We start from the raw sequence: 18,507 nt of genomic DNA, 5'->3' as shown, positions 1-18,507 counted from the left end.
CTATAGACTACTGCTCTCTCTCTGTTGGAGCTGTGGTGACTGCTATAGACTACTGCTCTCTCTGTTGGAGCTGTGGTGACTGCTATAGACTACTGCTCTCTCTCTCTGTTGGAGCTGTGGTGACTGCTATAGGCTACTGCTCTCTCTGTTGGAGCTGTGGTGACTGCTATAGGCTACTGCTCTCTCTCTCTGTTGGAGCTGTGGTGACTGCTATAGACTACTGCTCTCTCTGTTGGAGCTGTGGTGACTGCTATAGACTACTGCTCTCTCTCTGTTGGAGCTGTGGTGACTGCTATAGGCTACTGCTCTCTCTGTTGGAGCTGTGGTGACTGCTATAGACTACTGCTCTCTCTGTTGGAGCTGTGGTGACTGCTATAGACTACTGCTCTCTCTCTGTTGGAGCTGTGGTGACTGCTATAGGCTACTGCTCTCTCTGTTGGAGCTGTGGTGACTGCTATAGGCTACTGCTCTCTCTCTCTGTTGGAGCTGTGGTGACTGCTATAGACTACTGCTCTCTCTGTTGGAGCTGTGGTGACTGCTATAGGCTACTGCTCTCTCTGTTGGAGCTGTGGTGACTGCTATAGACTACTGCTCTCTCTGTTGGAGCTGTGGTGACTGCTATAGGCTACTGCTCTCTCTGTTGGAGCTGTGGTGACTGCTATAGGCTACTGCTCTCTCTGTTGGAGCTGTGGTGACTGCTATAGGCTACTGCTCTCTCTGTTGGAGCTGTGGTGACTGCTATAGACTACTGCTCTCTCTGTTGGAGCTGTGGTGACTGCTATAGACTACTGCTCTCTCTGTTGGAGCTGTGGTGACTGCTATAGACTACTGCTCTCTCTGTTGGAGCTGTGGTGACTGCTATAGGCTACTGCTCTCTCTCTCTGTTGGAGCTGTGGTGACTGCTATAGACTACTGCTCTCTCTGTTGGAGCTGTGGTGACTGCTATAGACTACTGCTCTCTCTGTTGGAGCTGTGGTGACTGCTATAGACTACTGCTCTCTCTGTTGGAGCTGTGGTGACTGCTATAGACTACTGCTCTCTCTGTTGGAGCTGTGGTGACTGCTATAGGCTACTGCTCTCTCTGTTGGAGCTGTGGTGACTGCTATAGACTACTGCTCTCTCTCTCTGTTGGAGCTGTGGTGACTGCTATAGGCTACTGCTCTCTCTGTTGGAGCTGTGGTGACTGCTATAGACTACTGCTCTCTCTGTTGGAGCTGTGGTGACTGCTATAGACTACTGCTCTCTCTGTTGGAGCTGTGGTGACTGCTATAGACTACTGCTCTCTCTGTTGGAGCTGTGGTGACTGCTATAGACTACTGCTCTCTCTGTTGGAGCTGTGGTGACTGCTATAGACTACTGCTCTCTCTGTTGGAGCTGTGGTGACTGCTATAGCCTACTGCTCTCTCTGTTGGAGCTGTGGTGACTGCTATAGGCTACTGCTCTCTCTGTTGGAGCTGTGGTGACTGCTATAGACTACTGCTCTCTCTGTTGGAGCTGTGGTGACTGCTATAGACTACTGCTCTCTCTGTTGGAGCTGTGGTGACTGCTATAGGCTACTGCTCTCTCTGTTGGAGCTGTGGTGACTGCTATAGGCTACTGCTCTCTCTCTGTTGGAGCTGTGGTGACTGCTATAGGCTACTGCTCTCTCTGTTGGAGCTGTGGTGACTGCTATAGGCTACTGCTCTCTCTGTTGGAGCTGTGGTGACTGCTATAGACTACTGCTCTCTCTGTTGGAGCTGTGGTGACTGCTATAGGCTACTGCTCTCTCTGTTGGAGCTGTGGTGACTGCTATAGACTACTGCTCTCTCTGTTGGAGCTGTGGTGACTGCTATAGGCTACTGCTCTCTCTCTCTGTTGGAGCTGTGGTGACTGCTATAGACTACTGCTCTCTCTGTTGGAGCTGTGGTGACTGCTATAGACTACTGCTCTCTCTGTTGGAGCTGTGGTGACTGCTATAGACTACTGCTCTCTCTGTTGGAGCTGTGGTGACTGCTATAGACTACTGCTCTCTCTGTTGGAGCTGTGGTGACTGCTATAGGCTACTGCTCTCTCTGTTGGAGCTGTGGTGACTGCTATAGACTACTGCTCTCTCTCTCTGTTGGAGCTGTGGTGACTGCTATAGGCTACTGCTCTCTCTGTTGGAGCTGTGGTGACTGCTATAGACTACTGCTCTCTCTGTTGGAGCTGTGGTGACTGCTATAGACTACTGCTCTCTCTGTTGGAGCTGTGGTGACTGCTATAGACTACTGCTCTCTCTGTTGGAGCTGTGGTGACTGCTATAGACTACTGCTCTCTCTGTTGGAGCTGTGGTGACTGCTATAGACTACTGCTCTCTCTGTTGGAGCTGTGGTGACTGCTATAGCCTACTGCTCTCTCTGTTGGAGCTGTGGTGACTGCTATAGGCTACTGCTCTCTCTGTTGGAGCTGTGGTGACTGCTATAGACTACTGCTCTCTCTGTTGGAGCTGTGGTGACTGCTATAGACTACTGCTCTCTCTGTTGGAGCTGTGGTGACTGCTATAGGCTACTGCTCTCTCTGTTGGAGCTGTGGTGACTGCTATAGGCTACTGCTCTCTCTCTGTTGGAGCTGTGGTGACTGCTATAGGCTACTGCTCTCTCTGTTGGAGCTGTGGTGACTGCTATAGACTACTGCTCTCTCTCTGTTGGAGCTGTGGTGACTGCTCTAGACTACTGCTCTCTCTGTTGGAGCTGTGGTGACTGCTATAGACTACTGCTCTCTCTGTTGGAGCTGTGGTGACTGCTATAGACTACTGCTCTCTCTGTTGGAGCTGTGGTGACTGCTATAGGCTACTGCTCTCTCTGTTGGAGCTGTGGTGACTGCTATAGGCTACTGCTCTCTCTCTGTTGGAGCTGTGGTGACTGCTATAGACTACTGCTCTCTCTGTTGGAGCTGTGGTGACTGCTATAGGCTACTGCTCTCTCTGTTGGAGCTGTGGTGACTGCTATAGACTACTGCTCTCTCTGTTGGAGCTGTGGTGACTGCTATAGGCTACTGCTCTCTCTGTTGGAGCTGTGGTGACTGCTATAGACTACTGCTCTCTCTGTTGGAGCTGTGGTGACTGCTATAGACTACTGCTCTCTCTGTTGGAGCTGTGGTGACTGCTATAGACTACTGCTCTCTCTGTTGGAGCTGTGGTGACTGCTATAGGCTACTGCTCTCTCTGTTGGAGCTGTGGTGACTGCTATAGGCTACTGCTCTCTCTGTTGGAGCTGTGGTGACTGCTATAGGCTACTGCTCTCTCTGTTGGAGCTGTGGTGACTGCTATAGACTACTGCTCTCTCTGTTGGAGCTGTGGTGACTGCTATAGGCTACTGCTCTCTCTCTCTGTTGGAGCTGTGGTGACTGCTATAGACTACTGCTCTCTCTCTCTGTTGGAGCTGTGGTGACTGCTATAGGCTACTGCTCTCTCTGTTGGAGCTGTGGTGACTGCTATAGACTACTGCTCTCTCTCTCTGTTGGAGCTGTGGTGACTGCTATAGGCTACTGCTCCCTCTGTTGGAGCTGTGGTGACTGCTATAGACTACTGCTCTCTCTGTTGGAGCTGTGGTGACTGCTATAGGCTACTGCTCCCTCTGTTGGAGCTGTGGTGACTGCTATAGGCTACTGCTCTCTCTGTTGGAGCTGTGGTGACTGCTATAGGCTACTGCTCCCTCTGTTGGAGCTGTGGTGACTGCTATAGGCTACTGCTCTCTCTGTTGGAGCTGTGGTGACTGCTATAGGCTACTGCTCCCTCTGTTGGAGCTGTGGTGACTGCTATAGGCTACTGCTATCTCTGTTGGAGCTGTGGTGACTGCTATAGGCTACTGCTCTCTCTGTTGGAGCTGTGGTGACTGCTATAGGCTACTGCTCTCTCTGTTGGAGCTGTGGTGACTGCTATAGGCTACTGCTCTCTCTGTTGGAGCTGTGGTGACTGCTATAGGCTACTGCTCTCTCTGTTGGAGCTGTGGTGACTGCTATAGACTACTGCTCTCTCTGTTGGAGCTGTGGTGACTGCTATAGACTACTGCTCTCTCTGTTGGAGCTGTGGTGACTGCTATAGACTACTGCTCTCTCTGTTGGAGCTGTGGTGACTGCTATAGACTACTGCTCTCTCTGTTGGAGCTGTGGTGACTGCTATAGGCTACTGCTCTCTCTGTTGGAGCTGTGGTGACTGCTATAGGCTACTGCTCTCTCTGTTGGAGCTGTGGTGACTGCTATAGGCTACTGCTCTCTCTGTTGGAGCTGTGGTGACTGCTATAGGCTACTGCTCTCTCTGTTGGAGCTGTGGTGACTGCTATAGATTACTGCTCTCTCTGTTGGAGCTGTGGTGACTGCTATAGACTACTGCTCTCTCTGTTGGAGCTGTGGTGACTGCTATAGGCTACTGCTCTCTCTGTTGGAGCTGTGGTGACTGCTATAGGCTACTGCTCTCTCTGTTGGAGCTGTGGTGACTGCTATAGACTACTGCTCTCTCTGTTGGAGCTGTGGTGACTGCTATAGGCTACTGCTCCCTCTGTTGGAGCTGTGGTGACTGCTATAGGCTACTGCTCCCTCTGTTGGAGCTGTGGTGACTGCTATAGGCTACTGCTCTCTCTGTTGGAGCTGTGGTGACTGCTATAGGCTACTGCTCCCTCTGTTGGAGCTGTGGTGACTGCTATAGGCTACTGCTCTCTCTGTTGGAGCTGTGGTGACTGCTATAGGCTACTGCTCCCTCTGTTGGAGCTGTGGTGACTGCTATAGGCTACTGCTATCTCTGTTGGAGCTGTGGTGACTGCTATAGGCTACTGCTCTCTCTGTTGGAGCTGTGGTGACTGCTATAGGCTACTGCTCTCTCTGTTGGAGCTGTGGTGACTGCTATAGGCTACTGCTCTCTCTGTTGGAGCTGTGGTGACTGCTATAGGCTACTGCTCTCTCTGTTGGAGCTGTGGTGACTGCTATAGACTACTGCTCTCTCTGTTGGAGCTGTGGTGACTGCTATAGACTACTGCTCTCTCTGTTGGAGCTGTGGTGACTGCTATAGACTACTGCTCTCTCTGTTGGAGCTGTGGTGACTGCTATAGACTACTGCTCTCTCTGTTGGAGCTGTGGTGACTGCTATAGGCTACTGCTCTCTCTGTTGGAGCTGTGGTGACTGCTATAGGCTACTGCTCTCTCTGTTGGAGCTGTGGTGACTGCTATAGGCTACTGCTCTCTCTGTTGGAGCTGTGGTGACTGCTATAGATTACTGCTCTCTCTGTTGGAGCTGTGGTGACTGCTATAGACTACTGCTCTCTCTGTTGGAGCTGTGGTGACTGCTATAGGCTACTGCTCTCTCTGTTGGAGCTGTGGTGACTGCTATAGGCTACTGCTCTCTCTGTTGGAGCTGTGGTGACTGCTATAGACTACTGCTCTCTCTGTTGGAGCTGTGGTGACTGCTATAGACTACTGCTCTCTCTGTTGGAGCTGTGGTGACTGCTATAGGCTACTGCTCTCTCTCTCTGTTGGAGCTGTGGTGACTGCTATAGACTACTGCTCTCTCTGTTGGAGCTGTGGTGACTGCTATAGACTACTGCTCTCTCTGTTGGAGCTGTGGTGACTGCTATAGGCTACTGCTCTCTCTGTTGGAGCTGTGGTGACTGCTATAGACTACTGCTCTCTCTGTTGGAGCTGTGGTGACTGCTATAGGCTACTGCTCTCTCTGTTGGAGCTGTGGTGACTGCTATAGGCTACTGCTCTCTCTGTTGGAGCTGTGGTGACTGCTATAGACTACTGCTCTCTCTGTTGGAGCTGTGGTGACTGCTATAGGCTACTGCTCTCTCTGTTGGAGCTGTGGTGACTGCTATAGGCTACTGCTCTCTCTGTTGGAGCTGTGGTGACTGCTATAGGCTACTGCTCTCTCTCTCTGTTGGAGCTGTGGTGACTGCTATAGACTACTGCAGTGGTGTTTTTTCATTTTCTCTCATTTTACTTTTTGACGGTGTCACTCGAGTTCCCAGAATGTCCTTCTCCTCTTTGTCTCTTGATCACTGCTTCCTCATAAGCTCTAGACAGTAGCCACACACACACACACACACACACACACACACACACACACACACACACACACACACACACACACACACACACACACACACACACACGGCTTCAGCAGAAGGGGGAAGAGACTCCTCCGGAAAGCTATTGATTCAGCAGATACTGAAAAATGACTCTACATGTACAGTAACAAAAACAGAAGAAATACAGAAATGAAACAATCTATTAGTTCTCACAATGTAAAACAATTACATTTCTTTTAGAGTTGCATAACGTGGTTCAAAATACTATCTACAATGTACACTGAGTGGACAAAACATTAGGAACACATGATCTTTCCATGACAGACTGACCAGGTGAATCCAGGTGAAAGATACGATCCCTTATTGATGTCATCAATCAGTGTAGATGAAGGGGAGGTTTTGTGTCAAGAACTGCATCGCTGCTGGGTTTTTCACGCTCAACAGTTTCCCCGTGTGTATCAAGAATGGTCCACCACCCAAAATGACGCACAGCCAACTGGACACAACTGTGGGGAAGCATTGGAGTCAACATGGACCAGCATCCCTGTGTGGAACGCTTTCGACACCTTGTAGAGTCCACGTCCCCAGACGAAATTGAGGCTGTTCTGAACACCTTCCTAACTCAATATTAGGAAGGTGTTCCTAATGTTTTGTACACTCAGTGTAGTTTTGTGTTACCAGAGGCAAGTCATACTGTGACACGTGGAATTCTGCATGTTCTGCTTGAATTCTGTTTGTTCTGCTTGAATTCTGTTTGTTCTGCTTGAATTCTGTTTGTTCTGCTTGAATTCTGTTTGTTCTGCTTGAATTCTGTTTGTTCTGCTTGAATTCTGTTTGTTCTGCTTGTTTGTTTGAAACAAGTGAAACATAGAAATCCACTGCACTGACATCACTGTTCTCATCTCATCATGTCTCTACTTCCTGTCCACTCTCTGGGTGGAACCAATCACTGACATCACTGTTCTCATCTCATCATGTCTCTACTTCCTGTCCACTCTCTGGGTGGAACCAATCACTGACATCACTGTTGTGTCTCCCTTCCAGTTTTCATCTCATCATGTCTACTTCCTGGCCACTCTCTGGGTGGAACCAATCACTGACATCACTGCCAGCAGCAACCTGTAAGTTTAGTCTACCTGCTATCCTTTTGTCACCCGATAACTAAATAGCCTGTTCTAGTAAGGGAGAATATGCTGCTGAGGTCTGGTAACATCAGACCAATCAATAACTAATGTAAACTCAGCTCAAAAAATAAACATCCTCTCACTGTCAACTGCGTTTTATTTTCAGCAAACTTAACATGTGTAAATATTTGTATGAACATAACAAGATTCAACAACTGAGACGTAAACTGAACAAGTTCCACAGACATGTGACTAACAGCAATGGAATAATGTGTCCCTGAACAAAGGTGGGGTCAAAATCAAAAGTAACAGTCAGTATCTGGTGTGGCCACCAGCTGCATTAAGTACTGCAGTGCATCTCCTCCTCATGGACTGCACCAGATTTGCCAGTTCTTGCTGTGAGATGTTACCCCGCTCTTCCACCAAGGCACCTGCAAGTTCCCGGACATTTCTGGGGGGAATGACCCTAGTCCTCACCCACCGATCCAACAGGTCCCAGACGTGCTCAATGGGATTGAGATCCGGGCTCTTCGCTGGCCATGGCAGAACACTGACATTCCTGTCTTGCAGGAAATCACGCACAGAACGAGCAGTATGGCTGGTAGCATTGTCATGCTGGAGCGTCATGTCAGGATGAGCCTGCAGGAAGGGTACCACATGAGGGAGGAGGATGTCTTCCCTGTAACGCACAGCGTTGAGATTGCCTGCAATGACAACAACCTCAGTCCGATGATGCTGTGACACAACGCCCCAGACCATGACGGACCCTCCACCTCCAAATCGATCCCGCTCCAGAGTACAGGCCTCGGTGTAACGCTCATTCCTTCGAGGATAAACGTGAATCCGACCATCACCCCTGGAAAGCTTATTTTAAATCTCCTACTGGTCTCTTTAATGTTGTCATTCTTCTGCCCCCCAGGTATGGAATTAAGGTGACAACTCCAGAGGAGAGCTTTACTCTGCTAGCATCCTCACCTCAGGAGAAGGTACAGCTCTCAGACATTTACATTTTACATTTTAGTCATTTAGCAGACGCTCTTATCCAGAGCGACTTACAGTAGTGAATGCATACATTTCATACATTTTTTTCTCCGTACTGGTCCCCCGTGGGAATCGAACCCACAACCCTGGTGTTGCAAACACCATGCTCTACCAACTGACCCAATGTCTGGTTAACACGCCTCATAATCCCAATTTTCCCAGTATATCCACATCAGAATAACCACAGCTATCTTTGACTCTTAAGGTTGATGTGTTATATACCACTGTGTCCCTCTGTCCCTCCAGGCTAAGTGGCTAAGGGCTATTAACCAGGCTGTGGAGGCGGTGTTGACTGGAGAAGGGAACGGTCCTGGGGTCCCCGCTGTCTCTCGTACCGCCTCCTACATCTTTTGCAAAGACCTCCGTCTGAAGGATGCCTCCTACTCAGGCCGCTGGCTGTCTGGCAAGCCCCACGGCAAGTGAGTCTAAGGGAGGGACGGGTTTACAGAGAACTTTACAGGAAACTTTACAGAAAACTTGACAGAAAACGGGGAACTGAAGAAGGTGTTCTAAGACCAATCGTTTGTATTAGCTAGATTATTTACACTTTCTAGTAGGTCTTTCCTTAACCTCTCTGGGGTAGCTTGGACGCTAGCGTCCCACCTGCGGGACACACTATTCAACAGCCGGTGAAATAGCAGGGCGCGAAATACAAAAAAAAATCTCATAATTTCATTTTCTCAAACAATCAACTATTTTACACCATTTTAAAGATAAACTTCTCATTAATCTAACCACATTGTCCGATTTCAAAAAGTCTTTACGGCGAAAGCATAAAATTAGATTATGTTAGGGCATAAACTTCACAAGAAGAACCACACAGCCATTTTCCAAGCAAGGAGATGCATCACAAAAACCAGATATACAGCTAAAATATTCACTAACCTTTGATGATCTTCATCAAATGGCACTCATAGGACTTCATGTTACACAATACATGTATGTTTTGCTCGATAAAGTTCATATTTATACTCAGAATTAGTACTATAAATATTCACTTAGCTTTGCTGATCTTCGTCAGAATGCACTCCCAGGACTCCTACTTCCACAAGAAATGTTAGTTTGGTTCGAAATACTCCATATTTATGTCCAAATACCTCCTTTTGTTCGCGCGTTCAGATCGCTATCCAAAGGCAAAATGCGCGAGCATAAATCCAGACACGAAAAGTCAAAATGTTCCATTAACGTTAGTACAAACATGTCAAACGTTGTTTAAAATCAATCCTTAGGGTTTTTTTATCGTAAAAATGCGATAATATTCCAACCGGACAATAGCGTATTCATTCCAGAAAAAAAAGAAGGAACGGCGCTCTCGCGTGCATGCGCATAAACAAGTCCTTTGTCCTCAGGCAGTCCACTCATTGACTGAGCTCCTATTCTCTGCCCAGTAACAGGAGAAGGATGAAACAAGTTTCTAAAGGCTGTTGACAGCCAATGGAAGCCTTAGGAAGTGCAACGTGACCCCACAGACACTGTAGTTTCGATAGGGATTCAAAACAAAAACTACAAGTCTCAGATTTCCCACTTCCTGGTTGGATTTTTCTCAGGTTTTTGATTGCCATATGAGTTCTGTTATACTCACAGACACCATTCAAACAGTTTTAGAAACTTCAGAGTGTTTCTATCCAAATCGACTAATAATATGCAAATATTTGACTCTGGGCCCGAGTAGCAGGCAGTTTACTCTGGGCACATTTTTCATCCGGACGTGAAAATACTGCCCCCTACCCCAAAGAAGTTTTAACATACAGTTCTGCATTATTGTATAATAAGGCCAAAGTATACCGTTTTTTTCCCCTGTGTTGACAGACTGTCTTCTTCCTTTTCGAACAGAGGGACCATGAAATGGCCAGATGGCAGAAAGTTCACGGGGACGTTTAAACAAGGACTGGAGGACGGGTCAGTGTTCGCCTGGTTAATGCAGAGTTCAGAGTGGTTAAACCAGGAAGTGTGAGAGGCATGGTCAACATGCAGATGTTCTTCTGTTCTAACCACTGTGTTCGTCTCTTGTCCCTGTAGCTATGGAGACTGTATCATGCCAAACAAGCTCCTCAATAAAACTGATCGTTACCAGGGCCACTGGAGAGATGGGAAGATGCATGGCTTTGGGACGTACAAGTGAGTTACTGTGTTCACCTGTATATACTACAGTAAGATACTGTGTTCACCTGTATATACTACAGTAAGTTACTGTGTTCACCTGTATATACTACAGTAAGATACTGTGTTCACCTGTATATACTACAGTAAGATACTGTGTTCACCTGTATATACTACAGTAAGTTACTGTGTTCACCTGTATATACTACAGTAAGTTACTGTGTTCACCTGTATATACTACAGTAAGGGGGTTACTGTGTTCACCTGTATATACTACAGTAAGTTACTGTGTTCACCTGTATATACTACAGTAAGGGGGTTACTGTGTTCACCTGTATATACTACAGTAAGTTACTGTGTTCACTTGTATATACTACAGTAAGATACTGTGTTCACCTGTATATACTACAGTAAGTTACTGTGTTCACCTGTATATACTACAGTAAGTTACTGTGTTCACCTGTATATACTACAGTAAGGGAGTTACTGTGTTCACCTGTATATACTACAGTAAGATACTGTGTTCACCTGTATATACTACAGTAAGGGAGTTACTGTGTTCACCTGTATATACTACAGTAAGTTACTGTGTTCACCTGTATATACTACAGTAAGGGAGTTACTGTGTTCACCTGTATATACTACAGTAAGGGAGTTACTGTGTTCACCTGTATATACTACAGTAAGTTACTGTGTTCGCCTGTATATACTACAGTAAGGGAGTTACTGTGTTCACCTGTATATACTACAGTAAGGGAGTTACTGTGTTCACCTGTATATACTACAGTAAGGGGGTTACTGTGTTCACCTGTATATACTACAGTAAGTTACTGTGTTCACCTGTATATACTACAGTAAGATACTGTGTTCACCTGTATATACTACAGTAAGGAGGTTACTGTGTTCACCTGTATATACTACAGTAAGTTACTGTGTTCACCTGTATATACTACAGTAAGTTACTGTGTTCACCTGTATATACTACAGTAAGTTACTGTGTTCACCTGTATATACTACAGTAAGTTACTGTGTTCACCTGTATATACTACAGTAAGTTACTGTGTTCACCTGTATATACTACAGTAAGTTACTGTGTTCACCTGTATATACTACAGTAAGTTACTGTGTTCACCTGTATATACTACAGTAAGGGAGTTACTGTGTTCACCTGTATATACTACAGTAAGGAGGTTACTGTGTTCACCTGTATATACTACAGTAAGTTACTGTGTTCACCTGTATATACTACAGTAAGTTACTGTGTTCACCTGTATATACTACAGTAAGATACTGTGTTCGCCTGTATATACTACAGTAAGGGAGTTACTGTGTTCGCCTGTATATACTACAGTAAGGGAGTTACTGTGTTCACCTGTATATACTACAGTAAGGAAGTTACTGTGTTCACCTGTATATACTACAGTAAGGGAGTTACTGTGTTCACCTGTATATACTACAGTAAGGGAGTTACTGTGTTCACCTGTATATACTACAGTAAGTTACTGTGTTCACCTGTATATACTACAGTAAGGGAGTTACTGTGTTCACCTGTATATACTACAGTAAGGAGGTTACTGTGTTCACCTGTATATACTACAGTAAGATACTGTGTTCACCTGTATATACTACAGTAAGTTACTGTGTTCACCTGTATATACTACAGTAAGATACTGTGTTCACCTGTATATACTACAGTAAGATACTGTGTTCACCTGTATATACTACAGTAAGATACTGTGTTCGCCTGTATATACTACAGTAAGTTACTGTGTTCACCTGTATATACTACAGTAAGTTACTGTGTTCACCTGTATATACTACAGTAAGGGAGTTACTGTGTTCACCTGTATATACTACAGTAAGTTACTGTGTTCACCTGTATATACTACAGTAAGTTACTGTGTTCACCTGTATATACTACAGTAAGGAGGTTACTGTGTTCACCTGTATATACTACAGTAAGTTACTGTGTTCACCTGTATATACTACAGTAAGTTACTGTGTTCACCTGTATATACTACAGTAAGTTACTGTGTTCACCTGTATATACTACAGTAAGTTACTGTGTTCACCTGTATATACTACAGTAAGGAGGTTACTGTGTTCACCGGTATATACTACAGTAAGATACTGTGTTCACCTGTATATACTACAGTAAGTTACTGTGTTCACCTGTATATACTACAGTAAGGGAGTTACTGTGTTCACCTGTATATACTACAGTAAGGGAGTTACTGTGTTCACCTGTATATACTACAGTAAGTTACTGTGTTCACCTGTATATACTACAGTAAGTTACTGTGTTCAACACTATGATATTACCATGGTAACGGTGTACTGTGCACTATATTAGATGGGGAGTTGCTATCGGAACTTGTCCAATAAGACATTTCTGTTTTCAGTTTTAAAATGTTTTGCTACATTGTTCCCTGCTGTAGGCCCAGGTTTGTTAACCATTCAGGTCAGGTGTATTATTGTAGTTCTCTCCAGGTATGATACAGGTGTATGATTGTAGTTCTCTCCAGGTATGATACAGGTGTATGATTGTAGTTCTCTCCAGGTATGATACAGGTGTATGATTGTAGTTCTCTCCAGGTATGATACAGGTGTATGATTGTAGTTCTCTCCAGGTATGATACAGGTGTATGATTGTAGTTCTCTCCAGGTATGATACAGGTGTATGATTGTAGTTCTCTCCAGGTATGATACAGGTGTATGATTGTAGTTCGCTCCAGGTATGCTACAGGTGTATGATTGTAGTTCTCTCCAGGTATGATACAGGTGTATGATTGTAGTTCTCTCCAGGTATGATACAGGTGTATGATTGTAGTTCTCTCCAGGTATGATACAGGTGTATTATTGTAGTTCTCTCCAGGTATGATACAGGTGTATGATTGTAGTTCTCTCCAGGTATGATACAGGTGTATGATTGTAGTTCTCTCCAGGTATGATACAGGTCAGGTGTATGATTGTAGTTTTCTCCAGGTATGATACAGGTCAGGTGTATGATTGTAGTTCTCTCCAGGTATGATACAGGTGTATGATTGTAGTTCTCTCCAGGTATGATACAGGTGTATGATTGTAGTTCTCTCCAGGTATGATACAGGTGTATGATTGTAGTTCTCTCCAGGTATGATACAGGTCAGGTGTATGATTGTAGTTCTCTCCAGGTATGATACAGGTGTATGATTGTAGTTCTCTCCAGGTATGATACAGGTGTGTGATTGTAGTTCTCTCCAGGTATGATACAGGTGTATGATTGTAGTTCTCTCCAGGTATGATACAGGTGTATGATTGTAGTTCTCTCCAGGTATGATACAGGTGTATGATTGTAGTTCTCTCCAGGTATGATACAGGTGTATGGTCGTAGTTCTCTCCAGGTATGCTACAGGTGTATGATTGTAGTTCTCTCCAGGTATGATACAGGTGTATGATTGTAGTTCTCTCCAGGTATGATAAAGGTGTGTGATTGTAGTTCTCTCCAGGTATGATACAGGTGTATGATTGTAGTTCTCTCCAGGTATGATACAGGTGTATGATTGTAGTTCTCTCCAGGTATGATACAGGTGTATGATTGTAGTTCTCTCCAGGTATGATACAGGTGTTTGATTGTAGTTCTCTCCAGGTATGATACAGGTGTATGATTGTAGTTCTCTCCAGGTATGATACAGGTGTATGATTGTAGTTCTCTCCAGGTATGATACAGGTGTATGATTGTAGTTCTCTCCAGGTATGATACAGGTGTATGATTGTAGTTCTCTCGAGGTATGATACAGGTGTATGATTGTAGTTCTCTCCAGGTATGATACAGGTGTGTGATTGTAGTTCTCTCCAGGTATGATACAGGTCAGGTGTATGGTCGTAGTTCTCTCCAGGTATGCTACAGGTGTATGATTGTAGTTCTCTCCAGGTATGATACAGGTGTATTATTGTAGTTCTCTCCAGGTATGATACAGGTGTATGATTGTAGTTCTATGATACAGGTGTATGATTGTAGTTCTCTCCAGGTATGATACAGGTGTGTGATTGTAGTTCTCTCCAGGTATGATACAGGTGTATGATTGTAGTTCTCTCCAGGTATGATACAGGTGTATTATTGTAGTTCTCTCAAGGTATGATACAGGTCAGGTGTATGATTGTAGTTCTCTCCAGGTATGATACAGGTCAGGTGTATGATTGTAGTTTTCTCCAGGTATGATACAGGTGTATGATTGTAGTTCTCTCCAGGTATGATACAGGTGTGTGATTGTAGTTCTCTCCAGGTATGATACAGGTGTATGATTGTAGTTCTCTCCAGGTATGATACAGGTGTATGATTGTAGTTCTCTCCAGGTATGATACAGGTCAGGTGTATGATTGTAGTTCTCTCCAGGTATGATACAGGTCAGGTGTGTGATTGTAGTTCTCTCCAGGTATGATACAGGTGTATGATTGTAGTTCTCTCCAGGTATGATACAGGTGTATGATTGTAGTTCTCTCCAGGTATGATACAGGTGTATGATTGTAGTTCTCTCCAGGTATGATACAGGTCAGGTGTATGATTGTAGTTCTCTCCAGGTATGATACAGGTGTGTGATTGTAGTTCTCTCCAGGTATGATACAGGTGTATGATTGTAGTTCTCTCCAGGTATGATACAGGTGTATGATTGTAGTTCTCTCCAGGTATGATACAGGTGTATGATTGTAGTTCTCTCCAGGTATGCTACAGGTCAGGTGTATGATTGTAGTTCTCTCCAGGTATGCTACAGGTCAGGTGTATGATTGTAGTTCTCTCCAGGTATGCTACAGGTCAGGTGTATGAGGGATCCTTCCATGAGAACGTCCGTCAGGGCCATGGGATGCTGAGCTCTGGGAAGCTGATTGGCTCTTCTTCCAGTGTGTTCGTTGGCCAGTGGCTTCAAGACAAGAAGATGGGATATGGAGTCCTTGATGACATCACTAGGTATAGTACAGCGCTTGATTGACTTGATTCGTCATCAAAAACGTCCATCTGTGGTTGAATAGCCTGGTCTCAGATCTGATGATAAAAACGTCCATCTGTGGTTGAATAGCCTGGTCTCAGATCTATTAATAAAAACGTACATCTGTGGTTGAATAGCCTGGTCTCAGATCTATTAATAAAAACGTACATCTGTGGTTGAATAGCCTGGTCTCAGATCTATTAATAAAAACGTACATCTGTGGTTGAATAGCCTGGTCTCAGATCTATTAATAAAAACGTACATCTGTGGAATAGCCTGGTCTCAGATCTGTTGATAAAAACGTCCTGTGATTGCTGCTCTGCTTTTCTCCGTTCTATCTGTCTGTGTTGTTTCAGAGGAGAGAAGTACATGGGGCTGTGGGTTGATGACCAGCGTCAGGGCAGTGGAGTGGTAGTCACTCAGTTTGGTCTTTACTATGAAGGGACCTTCAGTAACAACAAGATGATGGTGAGTATCTATCTATCTATCTATCTATCTATCTATCTATCTATCTATCTATCTATCTCTCTCTCTCTCTCTCTCTCTCTCTCTCTCTCTCTCTCTCTCTCTCTCTCTCTCTCTCTCTGTCTCTGTCTCTCTCTCTGTCTCTCTGTGTGTTCAGTGCTGTAGGCCTGATGAATGCAATCTCAATCTTTAAATATAAAATGTTTTTATATATATTTTTTAAAGCTGTAGATCAGCTTTAATATTGCAAATAGATTGTGGCTTCTATCAATATAATTATCTGCATTATTTACAATCCCGCATTAATTTTTTTTGGGGGGGTAAATATATATGAATATACTGTATATATTTGTAAATATATTTTCCTTTATTATTTCCCCCTAACCCTACCACCTCTTTCCTAATTGGAGTAAACTAATGGAAAATAATCCTTAGGTTTCTACTTCCTGTTTATACATACTATATACATTTTTACTGTCACAATCTAGTTTACAATAGTTATATAGTTTTGTTTTGAATCCCATTCTTCAGCTACCCTCAACCCGTCCCGTCTAACTTGATCTCAATGTGATATTTTCTGTTAGGGTACTGGTCTACTAGTATCTGATGATGACACAGCGTTTGAGGGAGAGTTCTCAGAAGACTGGACCCCTAATGGCAAGGTAAGGTAGAGATAGAGATGAAGGGCTGCAGGTAGAGCCTAGTGGTTAGAGGAGGCAGGTAGCCTAGTGGTTAGAGGAGGCGGGTAGCCTAGTGGTTAGAGGAGGCAGGTAGCCTAGTGGTTAGAGGAGGCGGGTAGCCTAGTGGTTAGAGGAGGCAGGTAGCCTAGTGGTTAGAGGAGGCGGGTAGCCTAGTGGTTAGAGGAGGCGGGTAGCCTAGTGGTTAGATGAGGCGGGTAGCCTAGTGGTTAGAGGAGGCAGGTAGCCTAGTGGTTAGAGGAGGCAGGTAGCCTAGTGGTTAGAGGAGGCAGGTAGCCTAGTGGTTAGAGGAGGCAGGTAGTGGTTAGAGGAGGCAGGTAGCCTAGTGGTTAGAGGAGGCAGGTAGCCTAGTGGTTAGAGGAGGCAGGCAGGTAGCCTAGTGGTTAGAGGAGGCAGGTAGCCTAGTGGTTAGAGGAGGCGGGTAGCCTAGTGGTTAGAGGAGGCAGGTAGCCTAGTGGTTAGAGGAGGCAGGTAGCCTAGTGGTTAGAGGAGGCGGGTAGCCTAGTGGTTAGAGGAGGCGGGTAGCCTAGTGGTTAGAGGAGGCGGGTAGCCTAGTGGTTAGAGGAGGCGGGTAGCCTAGTGGTTAGAGGAGGCGGGTAGCCTAGTGGTTAGAGGAGGCAGGTAGAGCCTAGTGGTTAGAGGAGGCGGGTAGCCTAGTGGTTAGAGGAGGCGGGTAGCCTAGTGGTTAGAGGAGGCGGGTAGCCTAGTGGTTAGATGAGTTGGGTAGCCTAGTGGTTAGAGGAGGCGGGTAGCCTAGTGGTTAGAGGAGGCAGGTAGTCTAGTGGTTAGAGGAGGCGGGTAGCCTAGTGGTTAGAGGAGGCGGGTAGCCTAGTGGTTAGAGGAGGCGGGTAGTCTAGTGGTTAGAGGAGGCGGGTAGCCTAGTGGTTAGAGGAGGCAGGTAGAGCCTAGTGGTTAGAGGAGGCGGGTAGCCTAGTGGTTAGAGGAGGCGGGTAGCCTAGTGGTTAGAGGAGGCGGGTAGCCTAGTGGTTAGAGGAGGCGGGTAGCCTAGTGGTTAGAGGAGGCGGGTAGCCTAGTGGTTAGAGGAGGCAGGTAGCCTAGTGGTTAGAGGAGGCAGGTAGCCTAGTGGTTAGAGGAGGCGGGTAGCCTAGTGGTTAGAGGAGGCAGGTAGAGCCTAGTGGTTAGAGGAGGCAGGTAGAGCCTAGTGGTTAGAGGAGGCAGGTAGCCTGGTGGTTAGAGGAGGCAGGTAGAGCCTAGTGGTTAGAGGAGGCGGGTAGCCTAGTGGTTAGAGGAGGCAGGTAGTCTAGTGGTTAGAGGAGGCAGGTAGAGCCTAGTGGTTAGAGGAGGCAGGTAGAGCCTAGTGGTTAGAGGAGGCAGGTAGCCTAGTGGTTAGAGGAGGCAGGTAGAGCCAAGTGGTTAGAGGAGGCGGGTAGAGCCTAGTGGTTAGAGGAGGCGGGTAGAGCCTAGTGGTTAGAGGAGGCGGGTAGAGCCTAGTGGTTAGAGGAGGCGGGTAGCCTAGTGGTTAGAGGGGAGGCAGGTAGCCTAGTGGTTAGAGGGGAGGCAGGTAGCCTAGTGGTTAGAGGGGAGGCAGGTAGCCTAGTGGTTAGAGGGGAGGCAGGTAGCCTAGTGGTTAGAGAGGGGAGGCAGGTAGCCTAGTGGTTAGAGGTGGCGGGTAGCCTAGTGGTTAGAGGAGGCGGGTAGCCTAGTGGTTAGAGGTGGCGGGTAGCCTAGTGGTTAGAGGAGGCGGGTAGCCTAGTGGTTAGAGGAGGCGGGTAGCCTAGTGGTTAGAGGAGGCGGGTAGCCTAGTGGTTAGAGGAGGCAGGTAGCCAGCCTTGTGGTTAGAGGGGGGAGGCAGGTAGCCTAGTGGTTAGAGGAGGCGGGTAGCCTAGTGGTTAGATGAGGCGGGTAGCCTAGTGGTTAGAGGAGGCGGGTAGCCTAGTGGTTAGAGGAGGCGGGTAGCCTAGTGGTTAGAGGAGGCGGGTAGCCTAGTGGTTAGAGGAGGCGGGTACCCTAGTGGTTAGAGGAGGCAGGTAGCCTAGTGGTTAGAGGAGGCAGGTAGCCTAGTGGTTAGAGGAGGCAGGTAGCCTGGTGGTTAGAGGAGGCAGGTAGCCTAGTGGTTAGAGGA

The 18,507-nt window shown here is 46.2% G+C and overlaps 1 protein-coding gene across 2 annotated transcripts in view; it reads left to right on the top strand.

The window, feature by feature from the left end:
* als2a (alsin Rho guanine nucleotide exchange factor ALS2 a) overlaps window positions 1–18,507 on the top strand; it is a 156,725-nt gene that overhangs the window by 88,516 nt on the left and 49,702 nt on the right. For both annotated transcript variants that reach the window (XM_082967257.1, XM_082967256.1), the window contains exons 17-24: window positions 7,080–7,156; window positions 8,079–8,145; window positions 8,447–8,619; window positions 10,034–10,099; window positions 10,220–10,318; window positions 15,078–15,242; window positions 15,618–15,729; window positions 16,311–16,388. In XM_082967257.1, the coding sequence (XP_082823383.1) occupies window positions 7,080–7,156; window positions 8,079–8,145; window positions 8,447–8,619; window positions 10,034–10,099; window positions 10,220–10,318; window positions 15,078–15,242; window positions 15,618–15,729; window positions 16,311–16,388 (837 nt within the window). The remainder of the gene's footprint in view (window positions 1–7,079; window positions 7,157–8,078; window positions 8,146–8,446; window positions 8,620–10,033; window positions 10,100–10,219; window positions 10,319–15,077; window positions 15,243–15,617; window positions 15,730–16,310; window positions 16,389–18,507) is intronic.

Source organism: Salmo salar, chromosome 21 (genome assembly GCF_965601325.2).
Source record: "Salmo salar chromosome 21, fSalSal1, whole genome shotgun sequence".
NCBI classification, from domain to species: domain Eukaryota; kingdom Metazoa; phylum Chordata; class Actinopteri; order Salmoniformes; family Salmonidae; genus Salmo; species Salmo salar.
This window is presented reverse-complemented; position numbering and strand designations above follow the sequence as displayed.